Source organism: Panthera leo, chromosome B3 (assembly GCF_018350215.1).
Source record: "Panthera leo isolate Ple1 chromosome B3, P.leo_Ple1_pat1.1, whole genome shotgun sequence".
Taxonomy (NCBI): domain Eukaryota; kingdom Metazoa; phylum Chordata; class Mammalia; order Carnivora; family Felidae; genus Panthera; species Panthera leo.
This window is the reverse complement of record NC_056684.1, coordinates 72,594,124-72,613,126: the sequence shown is the minus strand read 5'-3', so window position 1 is coordinate 72,613,126 and position 19,003 is coordinate 72,594,124. Positions and strand designations below refer to the sequence as shown.

The following is a 19,003-nucleotide window of genomic DNA, read 5'->3' as shown; positions in this document are numbered from 1 at the left end:
TTCCACTTACTGAGAATGAATCAGTAATATTTAGAGCAGTCCAATGCAGTGATCTTCAAACAAAGGAGCAGATAGATGTTTTAAGGGAATCAACACCTAGATCCTGAACTTCTCTGTGTGTGCTTTCCTGAAAATGATCTGCCGGAGAACTTGACTATAGTTTTCATTTCACGACTGTGCTTCTTCACATTACACAAGAAAGAATCTTTTTTCTGCAGTTTAAAAACCCCAGGACCAAAAAAAAAAAAAAAAAAAAAAAAAAGAAAGAAGGAAAGAAAAGAAAAGAAAAAAAAAAACAACTCTAAGACATTAAGGAAAGGAGTACTTCTTTTTGTTTGTGTAGGGGAAGCCTCCTTCAATCAAATCATTATAGATCCCAGTCATTTCATTAAGATATGCATTTGCAAAGAAATTTTTACCTTTTATGTTAAAAATCTTTTTGAAATGGTAGTATCTTTAAGTAATTTTCATCAAATGTGCATTATTAATAATTGTGTTTACAATTCAACTCTGAAAAAAAAAACAGAGCAATATGGTCCGAGGAAATAAAAAGAATAATAATTTCGATCTCATACAGGTTTTTGTCGCAGAAATTTTGAGTCAATAAAAGAATTTTAATGAAAAATATGTGATATTAAATCTTCAGGAGCTGAAAGGAAATATGATTTTAAGGAAAGAAAAAAAGCAATTGTTATTGTATCTTCAATTGTTAATGGAGACTTTGTTCATAAATTTTAATTGGGTGTTTATGGGTAGCAAATCACTTTAGTATTAAGATTTCATCGCATATATTTAAAAGCTCTTCTAAAATTTTATTTGAAAATGTCAATATTTATAATACAGTGGAATTTATAACCTCCATAGCTATTTAAACATTTACAGTAATGATCAAATATTTTAGAACTCATCTTCAAAATGTGTGATCACGTAGTTTCCCTAAGTTTGACTGCCATTAATCTAATGCACTGGTTGGTCTACAAACATGAACATGCCTTGATGGCATGCAGAATTACTGTCAATGTATATGTGTGTGTAATCCTTTAGCCATTCTTAAATTTGTATCTTCTATAGGGTGGTGGAAAATATCACTGAAATTCATGAGGCTGCTTGAATGTTTCTCCTTAAATGTGAATATGAATGAAGTAAGACAGTAAAAGGGACTCTTAGATCTGACAGCATTCATCCTTCTCAATTTGCAGACATTGTGTGCGAGAAATTATCAAACTGTCATTCTGAAATACTGTCTCTACAGTATCTAAGGTTATCTGCCTTAGCTTCCCCATTAAGCAGAAGTGTTTCCTTCTGTCAAGAGATTGCAACTTCTGTTTAAAATGACTGATTCCTGGGGCGCGTAGGTGGCTCAGTCAAGCACCTGACTCTTGACTTCGGCTCAGGTCATGATCTCATCATAGTTGGTGGGTTTCAGCCCCACATCAGGCTCTGTGCTGACAGTGTGGAGCCTGCTTGAGATCCTATCTCTCTTCCTTTCTCTGCCACTCCCCTGCTTGTGCTCTCTCTCTCTCTCTCAAAATAAATAAATAAACTTAAAAAAAAATGACTGATTCCTGGTGGTGCAGAGAATAAAGTGTCCAGAGAGGGGTAGATCTAAGAATAAAAGCCCAAGTTAAGAGGAGAGTGAGTGCTTTAAAGCCTCGTGCTGCCAGTTTTTGTTTACCACCAAAGCAGGCTACAAGTGATAGCAAGGCACATTAGTAAGAAGCAAAATAGGCATAGGGATTAACTAATGCAGTCTCCATACCTAAAGGTTCTACTCTGATCAAGTTCTTAAGCAAAGGCTAAGATTAATATAGGCACGTGTAATATTTGTGATTTATAATTAGAAATATATATTTGACCTGTGTCCCCACTTCAGACACACAGCATCCAAAACTCTTGGAATTTCATTTAGTGAAAGGGATAGAGGTGTCTTTTGTTTATGTTAATGAAGCGATTTAGGAAAGGCACCTAAGGATGGCTGGTGGCAGAGGAGCCAACCATATGATTAGAGGGTTGGAACTTCCAACTGAACAGTAAACTCCTGGCTTAGTAAGGGGTCCCCACCAGAACTCTGTTCTAACACTATGATTGTCTCCTCCCAACCTGTGTGCATTCCGATATTCATACCAAATCCAAACAGGCTATTAGATATCAGGCTAAAAGTTTTTAATATCATCCCTACCTGGAAGGAAACACAATACATACAACACATGACAAATATAACAAATAGTCTAGTAGGTGAGAAAAAGCTAATGTGGGCTAATGGAAAAACACAAAGAAAAGGTTTTTAAAGTTTAAATTAAGGATATTGAGATGGGGAGACTACCCTGAAATACCTGGTGTGGAGGCCACTTTCAGGCAAGCAGGCTTGAGCATTGAAATGTAGAAAGGACCACGGCGTCCACCTGGCTGAATATAAACAGGCCCATCAGATGACCCACCTCAAAATATCCATCAGCCCTAACTGACCAATGGGCTACTTACAACCAGGCACAGTTACCAAAAAGGGAAGATCCCATACATTGCCATACGGCATCATCTTCCCCCTGTAAATATGGCCCCCACCCACTGCCTTGTTGCAGACAGCCTGTCCTCTGCTGTCCTGCCCACCACTCCCTGGCAGTGTATTCAATAAACTTTTATGCCTTTGTTCTGCCTCAGGTGAATCTTTTCACTGTCCACCGGCTTCCACCTGATCGTCACCCCACATTTGGGGGCCTCCATCCTATCCTGAGACACCCCATTGAGACACCACCCCTGGGTGAGCCCAGTGTAACCACAAGAGTCCTTGTAAAAGGGAAGCAGGAGGGTCAAGACAGAGAAGGACATGATGTGGCGGTGGTAGTAGGGGTCAAAATGATACAGTTGCAGGTTTTGAAGATGGAGGTCAGCCACGAGCCGGGAGTGTGTGGCAGGTGCTGGAAGTTGGCAAAGTCTCAAGGTTTCACTACCCTTCCCCCAACCCCACCCTGAGACTCTAGAAGTCATGCCGGCTCCCTTGCCAATGCTTTGGTTTTAGTTTGGTGTGACTTCTGACCTTCAGAAGATAAGATAAAAAATTTATATTGTTTAAGCCACTAAATTTGTGATTATTCCTTTCAGCAGCAATAGGAAACCAATACAGCAGGTTATAAGTCTGAGGCTGCTGGTGGCTGTTTTTGCCATCACTTGGCCAAAGCTTACTTCGGAATAAAGCCAAAAAAAAGAAGAGCTAGTGCAGGGCAAGTTATGGGTGACATCATTTGAATACTTGGACCCAGACTTCTTGAAGAGGTAGTTAGCTTGGGTTTTTCAGTTTTTTTAAGCCAACTAGTTTTTTGGTTTTTTGCTTCAGTCACTTTGACCTGGGCTCTTTCTTACTTGCATATGATGTGGAAAATACTGGGGCTCAGAGCCGAAGGCTAAGAAAGAATTCTTGAGCCATCTTCAGTGCAAAAAGGTAGTTTTATTAAAGCAAAGGGACAAGACCTGTGGGCAGAAATTGCTGCATTGGGGTTGTGAGGAGTGACTGATTCTACACTTGGGAGTTGGGAGAGGTCAAGACAAAGGGAAGTTTCCAAAAGGACTTTCATATGCTAAAAAAAACTCTCAAGATCCTGGAGGCCTGGCTATTGTCAAGCTAAGGTTGTTTTCCCTCTAGGAAAGTATTAACATTAAGACAGTAGGAGTTGCTGGAGGAATGTTCTACTCTGCCTGCCTCAAGTATTTGTCAGTGGGCTGCAGGTTATAAGGAAATTTAATGTGATCTACATTTCTTTCTGCCTTTGTTCCCCACATCACTATACAGCGTTATGTACAGTATTTTTCTTTAATACTTCAATTTTACTCATAATAACCCTGGTTTGGTAACAATATACTTGTGCTCATCTGCAAAAGCGACTGATTGAGCAAATTAAGGTACATCCCAAAGATGTAAAATTTTATAGCCATGGGAACTCATGCAATGGAAAAACTATTTATATGGGAAAGTATTTCAAAATATATTAGTTTTGCACTAGAGGTAAAAAAAAAATCAGAAAAAAAGCACTCACAGCAATACCCAGTCCTATGAAAAACAGCTCAAAAAGTTACAAAAAAAGGTTTTCCTATGATAATTTGGGTTTTTTAAAACTACATTCTTCATTGAATAACACAATGTGACACTTGGAACATTTATGGAGCACCACTGCCAAAAACCGTGTTTTAAATTTAAGATGTAATTGGGGCTCCTGGGTGGCTCAGTTGGTTAAAGGACCAACTTTGGCTTAGGTCATATTCTCCTGGTTCAGGAGTTCAAGCCCTGAATTGGGCTCCTCACTTACAGGGTAGAATCTGCTTGGAATTTTCTCTCTCCCTTTCTCTCTCTGCTCCTCCCCCATTTGCGCGCGCTCTCTCTCTCTCTCTCTCAAAATAAATAAATAAACTTTAATAAATAAATAAATAATTTTGAAATGCTATTGAAAAATGCATCAGACAAGTTAAAAATATTAAAAATTCACAAGCCAAATAAGCATAAACTAGTATTAAGGTACAAATTCTCTATGTAGAAGCATAATAATGGACTACTGTTAATTCTACTTTAACTTTAACTAATAATGATAAATGAAATCAGGTAGTATGCAATTACACCCTAGAAAGAGTGAGAACAGTGTGCATATTATACAAGTGTGTGCACATTATAGCACCATTTTCATGCATTTCTTTCTCAAAATATATCTATGCAACTGTCAAATTAATAAGATTGACAGGCTGTAGCATTTGCCACTCTCTGGGGACGCAGAATGTCCACTGATTAATGAACCATACACACAATGTGTGATTTTAGGCAAGTTAGCCTCTCTGAGGTTTAATTCCTCATATCAAATAGGGTTATCAAGAGTACCTAAAGCATAGATTTGCTCAAACTACTAAGTGAAATAATCCATATTCTGCACCTATCAGAATGTGGGGCACACATACATATGCAATAAGTGTTAGCTACTATTATTATTACTATTATTATTATTAAGTATTAGCTATTGTTATTATCAATATAATATTGTCATTATTAGTCATTTTCTGTATACCATATAGTCTCTGTTTCCTCTGAGTTAGCCCAGAATCAACTTTTGTTGTATCATGTTTATTGAGGAAATAAGGAAAATACTATCAATGAATTAACTTCATTAAAAAAAATCCTATCTGTGAATTAAGGAATATTGTAGGTACTGTTGCCATTGAACTGAATAAAATTCAGTCTCTAATAAGTAAAGCTTGCTCTTCAAACAAACAAACAAACAAACAAACAAACAAAGAATACACTTAGGGTTGAAAACCTAAGGGAAAAAAGAGGAAATGGTCAGCACTACCTGGGCAAGTTGGGGACAAGGACTTTGAGAAGAGGAGACACTTCAGAACACCTTGAACACTAGAGAAGTGGCTGAGTGGGGATGGGCATTCCATGTTGAGGGACCAGTTATTTTTATTACTATTTTGAGAATTACTAAGGCTTACAGACATCCTTTCTGTGTTTCCTCTGGTTCGATAGAATAGCATGTTTTTTCTCTGGAGAAGCTGATGATTCCCTCTCTATGCTCCTGGTACCCCAACCACTCACACTCCCCCTTCCCCTGACCTCTGCACAGATGCTGAGGTCTGAGGTTTCTGTAAACCTCCCTCTGTTACTCCTGTCACTGTGCCCTCCATGAGAGCACACAAATACATCGCAGCATCCTCCAGCTGGGCGTCTGAGATCCTGAGACTGAAGGATTTGTCTGCCTTCTGGAAGTTCACAGAGAAGCGATTATTTGTTGCATTCTCTTGCTTATTAGCTTCTTGGCGAATAATGAGAACCATCTCCCTGCTGGGAGGTTGTTTGTACCAGAACAAATAATAATTACTGTCACTAGTATCAAACATGCAGTCCAGGGTCACGGTCTCTGCCTCATGCACAGACATTTCTGGTTGAGTCTGGGTGACCTTCTGGGCCATGCTGGATCCTGTGGGAAGGAGGAGAGGGTATCACGCCAGATAAGGCAAGCAGACTCACAAGCTGATCCCATTCCCTACCACCTTTCGTCTTCTTGATCAAACTTCAGGCAATATCCATAAACTTCTTTGCCCCCAATAGCCAGCACCAATGAGGAGGTAAGATGCCTGTGTTACTGATCTTTCTTCCTATTTCCCAGTCCTGTTGGATAATAGTAAAAGCAAATACATGTGCCTTTCTTACCAAGATAGGTGGAAACCACGAATACCCACAGCAAACCAGAGCAAACCATGCTGGCGGCTCTCTCTTGCAGGGTGAAAATTCTCCTGCTTTGATCTGAAACCGGGGGATCAGCTGTGCTCAGTGACGTCACTGCTCCAGACCAGGAAATGTATGGCAGGTGGGTGGTTGGTTCTGTCTTGCTTAAAGAAGTGCATCAAAGCTTTTTGTCTTTTGCTTCAGAGAATGAAAGTTTGGTTGTAGTGGCAAAGAAAAGAGATGTCAGAACTATAATTTATTCTGAGATAACAATCAAGAAGTGAAGGAGCTGGTAAATTGTTTTTGTAAAGATGTAATCTAGGAGGGGAGGATGGGGTGGGTGGGGAAAAGACAAGCAAAGCTAATGTAACGACCTCAGTTTTCTCTGCCAGCTTTCTCTCTCTCTCTCTCTCTCTCTCTCTCTCTCTCTTTTCTTTTCTTTTTTAAAGTTTGGAAGCCAATATCCTAATGGTCTCTGGGTTGCCATACACAAGTTTTGGTTATATTATTCTTTGACTGATTCTGTATTTTAATTATTTCTCCAAACTTCAAAATAATGATAAAGACAACAGCAATGCTCAGATAGTCTAGAGAAAATTGGAACCAGGATTTTGATATCTAATGCACTGTTATTTGCTTGAAGAGTTTATTTTTTATTTTTTTGTAATTTGAGAGAGAGAGAGAGAGAGAGCGAGAGAGAGAGCGCATGTGGGGGAGGGGGACAGAGCGAGAGAGAGAATACCAAGCAGGGTCCACACTCATCCTGATGTGGTGCTCCAACCCATGACCTTGGGATCATGACTTGAGCTGAAATAAAGAGTCTGAAGCCCAGCTGACTGAGTCACCCAGGCCCCGCTCTCCCTTTTTAAAGAATATCTGGCTTAGGTGAGGTCAATGAGCTCTAAAATACCAGTGGCAAATGTTCCCATAAGGACTTTTGTGCACATGTATTCATGGCTGCGTAAATGAAGAATCAGAATAATTGGTATAAAACTTATCTGGGAACAGTCTGTGCTGCCCATTTGACAGTGTTTCATTGGCACGCCATTTTTCCTCATGCACACATTCTCCTATGAGGAGACAACGGAGCTAAAATGAAAACTCATACGTATGGAACCACTCATTTGCATTAATTTTCTCTTCCTACCAAGTTTTTGTCATCCAGTCTTAAAAAAGGCCATCTCTGTGGTCCAGCTTTATGTAAACTTTCCCTCTGCATAACAGAAAGGGGAACAAAAGATAAGTTAAAAGCTGTCTTGCTGTATAGGGCACAGTGGCCTTACGTCTTCCAACCTGTTTATAAGTTCCACTCGGGAAGTGTGGTGAATAGTAGGCATTTTGCCACCGACGCTGCTCTTAACATCAGAAAACTTAAAGCACAGCCTGGTGAATTGCTGTAGTTGGTACAGTCCTTTCTCCTGTTTGTTTCATGACGAAATTTCTACCATGCCTACCATTTTCTGGTTGGGGTCATACGACATTTGCAAAACTGTGATTATTTTACAATTTCTCCCTTTTTCTCTTTAGTTTTTATAGGAAACTCTAGATTGATGGACTGTCTTTTGTCTCCATCTCAGCCCCACTGAAGCTATGAATTCACAAACGAGGCTCTCAGGAGGGAGTGTTTTCTGCCTCTTGCCTGCGTTCACTGCACATGCGATGGTGTTTGGGGATCCCTAGCCAGAGCGTCTTTCCCTGATCCTCTGGGCCCCACCAATCAGAATTTTAATATCTTCTATCCATCATCTGGTCAGCCCCTAGCTGCCACAGCTGATCAGGCCACTGAACTCTGAAGATGGAATAAGATAATTCATATGAAAGAATTTTCAAGTGGGCAAATATGGGGGTGGGCAGAAAGCTGAATTTACCTTTCTCCTTTTTCTTTTTTTAAAAGATAGATATTATATCTAGATGATCCTTGCTTTTGTTTTGTTTTTTTTTTCTTTTAAGTCAGAACAGTCATTAGGTTGGGTTGTTTAGGAAACCTATAGAAGGTGGTGAGCAAATCCAGATTATAGATTATTAAGCAGAAAGGAAGGGTGAAGAGAATAGAGGAAGAGGTTAAAAAACAAAAAACAGGGGCTCCTGGGTGGTTCAGTCGGTTGAGCCTCCGACTTTGGCTCAGGTCATGATCTCAGTGTCCATGAGTTCAAGCCCTGCATTGGGCTCTGTGATGATAGCTCAGAGCCTGGAGCCTGCTTCCGATTCTGTGTCTCCCTCTCTGTCTGCCCCTCCCCCAACTCATGCTCTCTCTCTCTCTCTCTCTCTCTCTGTTAAAAATAAATAAACATAAAAAAATATTTTAAAAAAACATAAAAAACCCCCCAAAACAAAAAGCAGTGCCCCATGCGGGCAGTCTGAGAGAGTTTACTGTGCTCCCTTGGGATAGCAATAGTATCTGGCAACTACCATCACAGGATTCCTCACAGGATTTGACTATAGAAAGTCAAAACTAGGAGAAAAATATGTGGATATCACATGTCTACTCTCACGTTCTCATGGAAGAAGTTTGACAGAGGCAGAATCTAAGGTGCTTCAGCAACTCATGGCCCAAGTGCGAGAAGCTGCTCGAGACATCAGGACACTCTCTTTTGGCTGGGTGGATCTCACGGAAGAACACTGAGGGTCCCGGCCCCAGTCACATCTGCCATCTCCTGTGTAGTATTCTCATGATCTCATTTCCATATTTGAAAATACAGCGAACAAAAAAACTGGTGAAAAAAATCTTTTTAAAAAGTTTTATTTATATTCTTTATATTCACTGACAATTTTCTTTTGTCAGTGGAGATGATGGGGACTGTTTACTAGCTTCCGACTGGTGGTCCCCATGCAGGGTGTAAGTCCCAGTGCACTTGGGTGCTCTTTGGGGACCGTGAGCTTCCTCTAGCACAGAATTAGGTGGCTGAGTCTCTCAAGTGCACAGTCTGGATGTGCAGGGAGGCGGGGAGCTGGGACTAACACAGGATCATCCCTTGTGCTCCAAAGCCCTGTTGACCCAGAACAAAAACAAAAGCATCAGATTTATTTTACACACTTTCCATACTATACCCGTGGATCTGAAATACTGTTCAAGCAATTACAGTAAATATTAAAATTCTTTCCTCCTTGGATCATCAGTTTTAGGAAGGATTTTTTTCTCTTTTTTCATTTGGTGATTAATTTTCTTAAAAAGAAAATGTTAAAGAGCGGATTACAAAATTCATTTGTTCTTTGAGTCCCTTCTACAAAAGATAGACACTAGTTCTTGGAAACTTCTGGGTCCTCTGGGTTCCTGACGACATAAATTCTCCCAGCTGGGGGCACCTGGGTGGCTCATTCGGTTGAGCATCTGACTTCGGCCCAGGTCATGATCTCGCGGTCCATGGGTTTGAGCCCCACATCGGGCTCTGTGCTGACAGCTTGGAGCCTGGAGCCTGTTTCAGATTCTGTGTCTCCCTCTCTCTCTGACCCTCCCCTGTTCATGCTCTGTCTCTCTCAAAAATAAATAAACATTAAAAAAATAAAATAAAAAAAATTCTCCCAGCTGAAGCCACCAGATCATAAATGTGGCTCCTAGAAGCTCATTTATATTTGGCCTTCCTAAGTCCACGGAAGATTTGATTCTGGAATGTGGAAATCTGACCTAGACTCTTCAGATAAAGAAGTGTTTGTTCCAGAGTTTTCATATGTGTGAGGGACAGAGATGCTGGAATAAGAGACAGGTTTTTGCAAATAACTGTTGTCAATGAATGCAAGCAGTGCTCTCTTCAGGTCAAAGAAATAATAACAGAGGCAATTCCTATGATTTAGTCCTCTACACAAGAAGAACTTGGTTTTGTCAAGAAATCTGTTCTGGAAGTAATGTGTTTATATAAATTTCAGAGTTCTGTTTACACTCAATGAAGAGAACTTGATATTTAGAATGTACCTTATTCTTCCCTTTATCACTGCTTTTAAAAATCCTACCTTTTATCCTGTCTTACCTTTTCAAAGAAAACTTTCTGTGACAAGGTTAGAATGTACCGATTTTTCTGCTTAATATTCTGTCATGAATATATGATGATTATTAAATATGTTTTAAGCATAATCTTTAGCTTTACCGAACACTTCCCATCTGCCTGACACTGTGCCAAAAACATTGAGGAATGTTGAAGAATACAAGGGAAAATTCTGTCCTCCTAGAGACTAGAGTAAGAAGCAAGATCGGTACCTTGAAACAATACCAAATGCTTACAAAGGTAAGTCACGGGGCACTTGGGTGGCTCAGGTGGTTGAGCATCTGACTTGATTTTGGCTCGGGCCATGATCTCAGGATCGTGGGATCAAGCCTGCATTGGTTGGGCTCCATGCTGTGTTTGCAGCCTGCTTGGGATTGATTCTCTCTCTCTCTCTCTCTCTCTCTCTCTCTCTCTCTCTCTCTCTTAAAAAAAGAAGGTATATCACTGAGAGTCAAATTGTATGGTTCAGATTCAATGTCTAATTGCATGACATTAGAAGAAAAGGAATTCAAGGATTCTCTGTTAGAGATGAGTCTTTGGATGAGATAGAGCCTTAAGGTGTGCTTATATAGGACTAATATGATTTAGCCAGCCTGAGATATACATAAAAGTATATTTGGCAAATTTGGGTGAGCAGAACAAGCAGAAAAGAAATTCAAGAGCTTGAAGTGTTTATGGGTCAGTGAGGAGAACAGACTGAAATAGAGCTATGTTTTGGGAGGAAGTAAGAATGAGGTTTAAAAAGTAGAGGGTGAGCAGACATAGGGAAGGGGATAATGATAAAGAGAGTTTAGATTTGGTATGTAAAGTTTCTGTGCAATGAAAAGACATGATCACACATCTGCAGAGCCTGGAGTTTTATATATGTGACCTGTTTGAATCAGATCAGACAGATCTGTTGAATCACATGGAAGATTTCCAATTAATCACTCAAGTACCCACCTGCTGTTATTAGCAACCAGCCCAGTAAAGTTCACCTCAAACTCTCTTCTGTTCTTTCTCTATTAAATTTTCAAAGAATGTGTTAATTTTTCTTGTCCCCAAATAGAGACTGAAGCAAGGACTCAGGTGAAAGTAGTTTATTTAGGAAGCGATCTTAGGCAGCAGGAGTGAGAAAATAGGTAGCATAAGATTGGAACTTGATTCTGCCCGGATCTCCTGGTAAGCACACAGGAAGTCCCTCTGGGGCCCTCTGCTGGAAGGCAGGGAGCTAGGGCATGCCTTGGTTCTCCCTCCCACTGGTTGGGACTTGCCAGCAGAGGTGGTAATTCTTCTTTCAGGCTGTGCTTACCCACAGCCTGAGTGAGCTCCTGAGGAGTCAGAGAAGGCTCTGGGGTAAGAAATAAAAAAATACACAGTGCATGTGTAATGTTGGATGTTATCAGCTTGAGATGGGTGTGAGTGTCCACAGAATTATCTACCATACCTATTGATAGAATCGGAGCTAGGCATTTGGACATGACCACAAAGCCCATCAGATGTTGATTACAATGCTTTTCTTTGCACTACTCAAGTGGGTGTTTGCACTGTATTATTTTCACTACGTCACTGAGTCTTCAAGGTTGTGGTGGACTGAATTCCATCTAAAACACTTAATACATGACCTTCAGGCCCCACTTCTTTAACTGGTCCCAAGGCTGTAATTAAAACTCTTTCTCCCCCCTTCCTACTCTCTAGATTTCCTTGCCATTGGATAGCATTTTACTGGACTTAGATTGCTTGCCTGATAGGGGGACCCAGGCCTTCATTGCTCAGGGGTCTCAGTTCTTGTTTACTTTGTCCTTTTCAAGCCACAACTGCCACTTGCTGTTTTTATTGGGCATGAAATACTCAATGTGAAACACAGATTCCAGACACATTCCTTTTTGCCCTCATTGTGTAATAACAACCCGACGCTTCATGATAATCAGAGTCAATTACCCCTCCTTTCTTTGCCTGCTGGACAATTGGCACAAGGAGTTTGAAATGGCGTAGACAGCAGTCATAGCTGCAGGTTCAGTGGAACTCTTACTGGATCCTCTGGTGGAAGCATTCTTCTGCAGGGTCCTAGGAACTCTAATCCAGCAGAGCCTAGGGCTGTAGGAAAGGGCAACACAAATTCTGGAAATGAGTTACAGGGAGTGATAGTAGAAGAGTCTAGTCTACTTCTAGCTCTTCATTTCTAAATTTGCATAATTTAGCTAGGAAGCCAGAGCACCATGTATCAGCCATTGGTTTAATGAATACTATCGCTTCTGGGAACATGGCATTCCAACCACTAAGGGTGATGCCGTTGAGCTGGCTTCTTAACTGAGCTTTTAACAAGCCATTCCATCCTTTTTCTAGGTCATCTGACCTAGGTACCATGGGTCTAGGTCAACTTTTTGGTTCATGGTAGGACCAGTGGATCCTTTCCTTGGTTACTCCTTCAATAGTCACATCCACTGTATTGTAAAATGGGTACCTTGTTCTGAGAGATTCGGTTTTGGGCGTGGATGGACAATTAAAAGAACAAGCACCAACCAGCAAAATGGAAAACATTATGAATTTTGGAAGCATGAGCTCCCAGGCAAATTATAAAGATTTGCTGGGCAGAGGACATGCTTAGGAAGTCTGATTTGTCACGTATACCATGCAAAGCGAGAAGGGTTACACGTGACACAATGCATGAAGATACTTCGTAAAACTGGAAAACACTACATATGTTATTATTTTTACTGTTATTTTAAGGATTGTAGCTTACAGATATCCATCTCTCTGTGTTTCTTATATTCGGATAGAAGGAGCTTTTATTCCAAGAGAAGTCAATGATTTTCTATGTTCCTGGTGCCCTAGTCACTCCTTCCACCCCGACCTCTGCACAGATGCTGAGGTCTGAGGTTTCTGTAAACCTCCCTCTGTTGCTCCTGTCACTGTGCCCTCCATGAGAGCACACAAATACATCGCAGCATCCCCCAGCTGGGCAGCTGAGATCCTGAGACTGAAGGATTTGTCTGCTTTCTGGAAGTTCACAGAGAAGCGATTATTTGTTGCATTCTCTTGCTTATTAGCTTCTTGGCGAATAATGAGAACCATCTCCCCACTGGGAGGCTGTTTGTACCAGGACAAATAATAATTACTGACACGAGTGTCAAACGTGCAGTCCAGGGTCACGGTCTCTGCCTCATGCACAGACATTTCTGGTTGAGTCTGGGTGACCTTCTGGGCCATGCTGGATCCTGTGGGAAAGAGGAGAGGGTATCACACCAGACAGATAAGGCAGGCAGAGTCACAAGCTGATCCCATCCCCAACCACTTTTCCTCTTGATCCAAACCAGAGGCAGCACTTATCAGCTTTCTGCCTCCCCATAGCTGGGCTCTGAGGCGATGCAGTTCCTGTGCTGTTAATCTCTGGTTCACAGCCCCATTAGATAACACTATGCATGAAGACCTCCACCTTCCTTACCAAGACAGGTGGACACCACGACTGCCCACAGCACACGGGCCAGCGGCATGCTGACAGCTGTTCCCTGCAGGGTGAGAAGAGGCTTTGGCTCTCAACTGGGTGTTCTGTGCTCCACGGCACTTCTGTTTCAGAGCAGGAAATGATCTGACAGGTGGGTGGCTGATTATGTCTCACTGAGGAAAGTTTTCCTAACACTTTCTGGTCTCCCTTTCAGAAAATAGGACTTTGGTTGTATCATTTAAATGAAAATGTGAAAATGTGAAATGTTTTCTGTGTCCTTCTATTCTGGGATGAAAATAAAAGAGACAGGGAGCCGGCAAATTTATTTCTGATATGCCCCAATCTCGGAGAGGAGAGTAGGACCTTGGGTGGTGGCTGGAAGTGGCAGGGTTTCCTTTGAGACAATGACAGACTCTAATTTTTCTTTAAAAAAAATTTTGTTTGACATTTGTTTTTTTATTGAGAGAAAGAGAGAGACAGAGCATGAGCATGGGAGGGGCAGAGAGAGGAGGAGACACAGAATCTGAAGGAGGCTCCAGGCTCCTAGCACAGAGCCCAACGCGGGGCTCGAACTCACAAACTGTGAGAGCATGACCTGAGCCACCCAAGCACCCCTCTAATTTTTCTTTTTTTTTTTTTTCAAAAATAAAAATGACAGGGCGCTTAGGTGACTCAGTTGGTTAAGTGTCTGACTTTGGTTCAGGTCATGATCTTACGGTTTGTAGGATTGAGCCCCACAATGGGCTCTGTGCTGACAGCACAGAGCCTGCCACAGAGCCTGCTTCTGATCCTCTGTCCCCCTCTCTCTCTGCCCCTTCCCTGCTTGTGTTCTTTCTCAAAAATAAATAAAACATTAAAAAAAAAACAAAAATAAAAATGACAAAACAAATATGAAAGTATGAACAATTAGCTATGAATGATGAGAATATACCTGTTATATTAATGTATTCAATTTTTTTACATTTCTACAATTTCCTAACATACAGAATGAGATAAAGATAGATTTTTTTTTTTGAGAGAGAGTGCACATGCACATGCATACACACATACAGTGGGGGTGGGGGCAGAAGAAGAGAGAGAGAGAATCCCAAGCAGCCTCTGCACTGTCTGTGGGATTTGATCTCATGAATGGTGAAATCATGACCTGAGCCAAAATCAAGAGTGGGACACTTAACCCACTGAACCACGCAGGCACTCCTAACAACAGATGTTTGTAACTGGAAAGAGCACTGACTAGATTCAGAAGCGGAACATGTGTCTAACTATGCTTGTGTTTTCCATGGATTCTTTAAGAAAAAAAAAAAAGGGGTGCCTGGGTGGCTTGGTCGGTTGAGCGTCCGACTTCGGCCCAGGTCATGATCTCACAGTTCCTGAGTTCAAGCCCCGCGTCGGGCTCTGTGCTGACCGCTCAGAGCCTGGAGCCTGTTTCGGATTCTGTGTCTCCCTTTCTCTCTGCCCCTCCCATGTTCATCCTCTGTCTCTCTCTGTCTCAAAAATAAATAAACATTAAAAAAAAAAAAGTCCTTGTTTGTTCTGTATCAGGAAATGCTAAAACAACTATGGCAGGAGTTCTCACTAGCACTGAGTTGCCTCACCCAACTCATAGGAAGAATTGTTTTCCTGACTCTCATTCCGTCTTGAGGAAATGTTGTTGAACAAAGAATGTTTTAAAAAAACATACTATGATTCATTAGAATGTTGCTTTTCCAGACAGAGTGACAGAGATACTTATGTAATTCCGGAGTTAGAGTCCCCAAGCTGGGAGTAAGAACGGGGTCTTGTCGCAGACAAGTTAGTGTCTGAGGAGCATGGGTTCTCTGTGACACAGAAGTAGGTGGTTGAGTCTCTCCACTCAGAGAGATCTGCAGGGAGTCATGACGGTTGGGACCAGCCCTGAATGAGGCTATGAAAATCCCATGTTCCACCAAACCCAGTTTGATAGCAATGGAGGAAGGAGCACCATTATTTCTTCTAGATCATCTCCATCTTTGCCCTATGATTTGAATTCCTGTATCTTGGTTTTGGATCTCTGAAAGTCAGTTCTAATACAAGGATTTGTGTGTAAGCAGTTTATTTCCAGATCATTCCAGGAAACATTGGTAAGAAGTAAATCAGGAGGGGGAAGGAGGCCAATACAGGATGTTGTCAACAAGCCAATTAATACCATTGGCAGTTGGAGCTTAATCTAACTGGTAAATCTGGGAGACAGCATAGCATACCCTTTGGAGTTATTCCAAGTGAGGCATGAATGAGCTGGAGAATTCATCCGTAAACTCATTGTTCATCACTGAGTGAGGGCTGCTTTGGGGGCATTAACTCTCCAGCACATCTGGCTAGCCCTGCACACTGGCCACATGTGTTCCCATGGCCTGAAAATAGTCCTCAGAGTTGCTAGGTTTTTCAGCATGTAGAGGTGACTGTCAAGGGGATATGAACAGAAAACCAATAGCCACTGTACAGCCCGTCCCTTGCACTGCTGGTATCCACTCATGCTCTGTGTCAAATCCGCCCGGATCACTAGTTCTTAAAAAAGATTAACAAAAGGATTAGTGAGACAAATTGTAATCGCAATAGTTGATTTCATGGCTGTAATTCATATATACCAGCTATCTCCATCTACCTTCTATACCACTCATTCTTGATCCTCTCCATCTTTGGCTAATACATCTATTGGTCTAAGTTTCTATCTCAGTGAGATAACCAAGATCTTTACCCCTGATTATCAAGGTCTAAGCCCCTGATTATTCTTCCCTTGTCAGGCCATAGTTGTTACAATTGCCTATTTATAGTAATCACTGCCACAAAAGCACTCAAAGTCACCCCAGTAAATCCCCTGAAATTTAGTCGTATTTTCCCAGTGCCCATTAGGTAGCAACCGCCCTATATCCTCATGATAATCACAGTTGATTGCCCCTGCCAGTGTTGTAACCCCCTTCTTGGCCTTCTGGTCTTCTGGCACGAAGACCTCCAAATGACCAAGCGATTTATGTAACATCAGGTTAGGTGAAAAACCTCTGTGTTTCCCTAGTAGCAGTGCCCTCCTTTCCCCTTCAAGGGGAACTGGGACCCCTAGTTCAGAACAGTGTGAGGACAGGATACATCAACATCCAAGTGAGTCACTGAAGATGAGAGTCGATGGGGAGACAGTCCTGCTTCCACCCCTTGGCTCCACATATTTTATCTAATAGGAAAATAGCATCATAAAGAATAGCTCTCCAACCTCTCAGAGCACTATCCCTAAACTGGTCCTTTCACTGAAACTTTAAGTGATCATTCCAGTGTGGTTTGTGGATAATACTCCAGAAGCGTCAGCATACCCAATGGTCACATGTCCATTGTTACACCTCCTTACTATCAAGCGGATCTGTTGATGCAAAGGTATGTGAAATCCTTTACTCATCATGATAATCAACCAGCCACTCTGAGTCCTCAGTCCATGTTTCTGTGTGTGGCAGTGTGGAGGGAAGGCAAATCATGCCCAGAGTATGCATTAACCCCAACAACCCAATAAGAAAAGATTTCTGCTATCTGCAGGGTGGAAGTGGTCTAATGTAGTCAACTTGGCAACCAGCGGCTGGCTGGTGACCTTGAGGGGTGATTGCATATTAAAGGCTCAGTGTTGTATCTGCTGCTGACAGGTTGGATGTTTGGCAGCAAAGTAGCTAAATCCAATGTAGTGAGAGAAAACCCATGCTTCTGGGCTCATGGAGAACCCCTACTCTGCCACCTTGGCTAATGTGTTCACAAACCTATGTAAGCACTGAAATGGACTAGAGGGGCACCTGGGTGGCTTAGTTAGCTGAGTGTCTGACTCTTGATTTTAGCTCAGGTCATGATCTCATGGTTCATGGGATTGAGCCCAGAGTCGGGCTCTGTGCTGACAGTGCAGAGCCTGCTTGGGATTCTCTCCCTCTCCCTCTCTTTCTGCCCCTCCCCCGCTCACACTTGTATTCTCTCTCACTTTCTCAAAATAAATAAATATTTAAAAAAAAGAAAAAAGAAATGGACTAGAGACAGGCTGGTGATGTCCTCTGAATGGGTCATCTTTTCCACATGGACATTGAGCTCCTTGTAGTGAATGCTTTGTGGTGGGTATTGATGTGCGACACAATGACCAGAACACTGTGCCTGCACTCACTGCTTCTTGAGTTCATTGTTGCCCCAAATGTGACTCGTCCTCCTCCCACTCACCTGCTCAGGGTTCTGATCCTAGAAAGAGCAGTTGTTTGGGACTTTGAAAGACCTCTGGCTAGTAACTTCCGGTTATACCCCTTGACTCTTCCCTAACCAGCCAGCCTCCACTTTTCAGGAGGAACCAGACTTTCTATCATACTGTGTTATCTTTACACTTCGTCCTTTATAAACTTTATACCATTTTCCCTCAGCTTTTTGTTCTTGATCTTCTAAGCCAGCCTTTTCAGAATGTCAAAATATATTTTCTTTCACTACTGAATTTGATGGTCATGGCTTTTAAGATTTTGTATTTTCAATGTATTTGTAAAAGTCTACAAAAGAGCTCAAGGGCAAGAATTTTATTCTGTTCTCTCTTTGTTCTTTAGTGCTCTCCCCTTTCTGGTATTAAGCCTCAGGATCTTGGACTAGGTTTAATGGAGTAAGGACTTCACACTGAGAAACAAAATACATTAGATGGTATTTGAAAACATTATCCCTCTGCCCAAGATCTTCAAATGAAATATTTGATATCAGGTTATTAAAAGCCCCTCGTGTTTGCTCAAAGTTAAGTTCAGCGCCCTGGAGCCCTTGTAGAAGTTGGTGCAGGGCTGAGCAGGGTTTGGGTGCAAGGCACAGGTGTCTGAGAAGCACTGTGCTATCCACTGCACACAGGAAGGTGGCTGAGTCATAGAGGAGCGAATCTTTCAAGTGCAGAGAAAAGTGCTGGTCCCCTTTGTTAGACGTGGCTGTAAATCTTCCTCTGATCTTCTCTTTCTCATTTGATCGAATATGTATCAGAGTGTGGATGCCTTCCGTGGGATCCTGCCTAAACCATTGGAAGAAATCCAGAGTACTGTCTCTGTAAGTGCAGTTTATTGTGAAGCTCTCGCCTTCCTGGACTGTCAGGGAAGGAGGGCTCTGTTCCACTGGACGCTGTCCATTTGACCCTTTTCAGAGAGAGTGAGAAGACTTTCATACATAAGAAACTGTTTTGTTTTGTTTTGTTTTAAAGAATTTTCCCTGAGGGACCCCGAGGATCCCTCTGGATTTCATTTCCAGAGCTGCACCCTATCCCTTCCCCTCCCCCTCACGCACAGGTTAGCTTCACACACAGGAGCATCAGCAAGGCTTGTAGGGCAATCTCCATTCCTGCTTCTTCCTGGAGTCTCTGACCATTCAGTTTGGAGGCCTGGAACTGACAATGTTCATTGAGCCTGGTTCACTGTT

General features: G+C 41.9%; 1 protein-coding gene, 1 long non-coding RNA gene and 1 gene segment (V, D, J or C); 1 reads left to right on the top strand and 2 right to left on the bottom strand.

Moving 5' to 3' along the window:
- The window catches only part of LOC122222610 (M1-specific T cell receptor alpha chain-like), a 482,951-nt gene that overhangs the window by 348,912 nt on the left and 115,036 nt on the right, over positions 1 to 19,003 (bottom strand). The gene's annotated exons all lie outside the window — the stretch shown is intronic.
- LOC122222321 lies at positions 5,887 to 13,867 on the top strand. 2 transcript variants are annotated; one of them, XR_006203695.1, is made up of 4 exons: positions 5,887 to 6,102; positions 6,258 to 6,344; positions 10,264 to 10,419; positions 13,608 to 13,867. It is a non-coding gene; the product is annotated as an uncharacterized LOC122222321 (long non-coding RNA). The 2 variants fall into 2 exon arrangements; XR_006203694.1 differs by having other exon boundaries at positions 5,887 to 6,344.
- On the bottom strand, positions 12,709 to 13,688 carry LOC122222318. The segment is given in 2 exon segments: positions 12,709 to 13,376; positions 13,604 to 13,688. Coding segments are annotated over 2 exon segments (432 nt in total).